The sequence below is a fragment of the Sphaeroforma arctica genome (genome assembly GCF_001186125.1).
Source record: "Sphaeroforma arctica JP610 unplaced genomic scaffold supercont1.2096, whole genome shotgun sequence".
Taxonomy (NCBI): domain Eukaryota; class Ichthyosporea; order Ichthyophonida; genus Sphaeroforma; species Sphaeroforma arctica.
In genome coordinates this window covers 1,217-5,142 of record NW_014038462.1, presented here as the reverse complement: position 1 = coordinate 5,142, position 3,926 = coordinate 1,217, and the positions used below count along the sequence as shown (strand labels likewise).

Below are 3,926 nucleotides of genomic sequence, written 5' to 3'. Positions count from 1 at the left end.
TGACTGACACTGCGAGTGTAGAAGCGGTGTTGTGTAACTTGGTTTACGTTATGTTTAGGGAATAGCAGTATCTTTTGTGCACATGTCAAGTATTCCGATGGGCGTGACTTCATTAGGCGTCTACGGCTTACACCCACATAATAAGCCACGGGAGAGGTAGGACGCACACCCCACAATTACATCATTAGAACGTTTCGAGCTTCAGAAAGAGTATTTTGTATGACGGACTACCTTCTATAGTGAACTACTCAGCGATATATCCGTTTAAAGGTGTTTCTGAAAATAGAGTATATTTATATAAATAGTTTTCCAATATCTATACATTCTCTACATTGGAGAGTCTAACGTTGCTGATAGACCAGAATTACTCATCAATTAAGGTGAACATTATTATTATGTTTCCCGCTCCTTATCTAATGTCAAAATAATGATTCATCAATTCTTAGTTCCATGTCCTTACACTTCCACACTCTACGGTTGATAACACTCCACATTCCACTGATGTATTCAAATGATATAATAACTATGTATATTTTGCAGACCTGCGGTCCGTCGGACTCTGTGAATCTCCCTGGACATCTGGAGTGCCTGGACTCTGGCACTGAGCTAGACTGTCAGTGTGTGAGTCGTGACAATGTGTCTGTTAGTGCCACCGCCATTTTGTGGTTATGCTGCTATGACGATCTAGGGATGTATATATCTGTCAACATCCCCCCCATTCCCCCCCGCACATGACCTGCAGCTTTCAGTTTGAACTTTATATCAGCTACTGTGGGCATGTGGTCCATCACTCACCACTACCATCACTCATCGGGACGTCGAGGATCCACTGACCATTTCTCGTCAGTCGTCAGGGACTCTCACTCAGGGCTCATAGCGACATAGCCTCATACCGCCATTATGTCATACTGTCATACTGTGCTTTTGATAATCTATGACGTCAACATTTTTGTTGTTGAATATATCTCATATGAGTCATATCTGACTCATTGATTTTTATAAATCATAGATCACAATAGCTCTGCCAAAACTTTGTTTTAGAAAAAGAGGGTAATATGTGTGCACATGTATGCTGCCAGGCCAAGGCCAAGGGGCAAGGGACATGGTGTTCAAAAAAATTTAAATTCCAAGATCTTGTGCGTGTTTTGGAGTCCTTGGAGTCATCGTTTCTTGGACTTGGAGGGAAGAGCTATGGTTAATGAGTGATAAGTAATCACTGCTATGTATTGACAAAAAAAGTCGGTGATGAGTGTCACTGTCCGACACTCTGACTGAGTGCAGTCACTGTCAGACATTGTCATTGATGGAAAGAATCAAAAGATGAGTCATGAGTCATGAGGCATGACTGACAGTGATGACTGACTGTTTGTAATGTATGTCACTGTTTGTTAGTTGTTTAAAAAAAAAAAAGTCGTGTTCTGACTTCTCACTTCTTACTTCTGTACCAGTAAACAAATATTTAGTCAGTGTTAACTGTTATGAAACTGTTTATTTAAAAAAAAAAGAAAATACGGTTGTTAATTTTCTAAACAAATAGAAAAAAAATGTTCTTTTAGAAAAACCCCCGATGAAGGCCTGCAGCCTGAAAGGCTGAAGGTTTATAACTTTATGTAGATGCATGTATAAATTATCGCTGCTCATTTTTTTTTTTACGATTTCGAGGTATTTCTAGACCTGAACAGTGAACACTTTTGCATACATGATCTACCCCTGAGGTATGTTTTATGCTTGTTATAGCCCCCTTAGCACACGATGATGGTTGCCAAAAATATTTTATAGTTTACGTATCATGGCACTACTTTAAAAGAATGGCTGCTATTGCAATACACATCATTAAAAAACAACAGACCACAAGTCGAACACAACCAAGCAATAAATATGAATCAAAATAACTATAACCAGCCAGGATTTGCCTACACTGAGGAGAAAATCCCTCAAATTAGCTATCAACATGCTGGTACAGCACCTCCACCGGGATACCTAGTTCAGGGACCACAGTATGTAAGCCAGCAGCCAAATCCTGTGATACTAAATACGAAGCCTGGCTTCAAATCAACGATGCTGTTCTGTCCCAGCTGCCAGGTTAATGTAATCTCAGCAACCGAATTCGAGAATGGGGCTTTTGCCTGGGGCAGTGCTTTCTGTTGCTGTATCTTGGGCTGTTGGCTCGGGTGCTGTTGCATTCCACTAGTAGTCGATAATTGCAAAGATGTGACGCATAGCTGTCCCAAGTGCCGCACGCCTTTGGCCCAGAGGTCTCGAATTTAACTGACATGTGTATACACAGATGAAGATACTAAATTCCACCACTGCTATAGGTCTTAAGATGCTGTGAGGGTCTATCCTCAGGTGCAAGTATGCATATGTCCATAACCACAAAAAGTCATGGATATTTATATCATACCTTCGACGTGAAACATAAAGCACTTCGCATATATCGTTGGCAAAGATTCAAATAGCTAATCAACGATTCAATAAATTTCTATGTTTGTCGTAGCTTATTTAAATAGTTATATTTCTATGTCTTCCCTTATACATATAAACGCATGAGATTGTGGTACCAATCAACAGTTTCTCCCGGCAAATATGCACCATTACTTTGTTTGCAGGAGTCTCATTACAACTCATTGGCTGAGTAAAATTTGCTATCAAGTGGTTCATTAAAGTAGTATGTTAACAAACAAGTTTATATATCTCTTGACTAATATATTTTTGTGTTAAAAGATGTGACAAGCCAATATCCAGTCTCTAGCAACAAATGCGCACTATTATTGTACTGTAGTACGTCGCCGTGCGTCCTTAGCCGTGACAACATAAAAATACTTTGTCGGTGAGAAATCGACAGGATATAATACAATCCCTTTCCAATTCTATAACACACTGGACGTTCTATTTATTGCAGTGCCTGTGGAATATGACTCCACGGTATCCGCACAACAATTCGATTTTGCAATGCATTCGTATATTTAGCAAAGCTACGCAAGCTACATATCGTATGCTGGATTGAGACATTTTTAATACGATTTCACCTTCACAAATTCATAAAAAAATCTCACTATTTATCGAATCAGCTATTATATCAACAGATCGAAGTGTCGGCATCTTGCGCACAGGGACCAGTCTGTCACCAGATGACCAGAGCCCCAGAGCCCCAGGGTCCCAGACTTCCAGACTCCCAGTCTTCCAGACGCCCAGGCCAATGTGAATCAGAAATGAGGCCATAAATACAAATACAAACTGATGTTTATTGTTTGTTCAGTTGCTTGGCCCTCTGGATTTGGGTCTCGAGCAGAAATCCGACGACGGAAATCGTAAATTTAGCGCAGACTTAAATCCAGAAGGCCATGTAACGGTAAATTTAGACTCAAATCCAGAGGGCCATGTCAGTTGTTATTTATTTTACAAAAAACAAAATATGAAAATATATTTGTTTTGCATTGAAATATTTGAGAAAAAAAATACTGCTTTAAAAAAAACCCATATATAATTGTTTTTAAAAACAAAAAATATCAAATATGATTGGCTTTTTAAAACAAAATAAAATATTTCAGTTGTTTCGTTTGACGTTATGTATGGTTTGTTTTTGTGAGCAACTGAGCAATATTCGTCACATACGCTGACTACTCATTGCTCGAACTCAAAGATCTTGATCTTCGTGTGTTGAGTGATTTTAGCTGGCTAATGGAAAAGCGTTAGATCGAAACCAAAGTAAAAACCAAAAAGTGTTTACGTAGGGTTTGAAGTTTCGTAATATGTAGGGTTTTCTTGGCAAGTTCAACTACGTTGACACTTGACAGATTTTAATAACTAGAGAGAGTCTACTCTGACGTTTGGCACTCACAGTCTCAGCTGGCAAGTCGACAATTGACAACAACCGTATATAATGCGTTGATTACCGATGTCGATGAGCATAAAATAAAGTAGGA

General features: G+C 39.1%; 1 protein-coding gene across 1 annotated transcript; it reads right to left on the bottom strand.

Moving 5' to 3' along the window:
- Positions 1-1,939: 1,939 nt before the first annotated feature.
- SARC_12137 (hypothetical protein) lies at positions 1,940-2,183 on the bottom strand (the record flags this gene model as incomplete). The annotated part of the gene is made up of 2 exons (XM_014293762.1): positions 1,940-2,020; positions 2,058-2,183. The coding sequence occupies 2 exons, from the start codon at positions 2,181-2,183 to the stop codon at positions 1,940-1,942; spliced, it is 207 nt and encodes a 68-aa protein (XP_014149237.1).
- Positions 2,184-3,926: the final 1,743 nt, after the last annotated feature.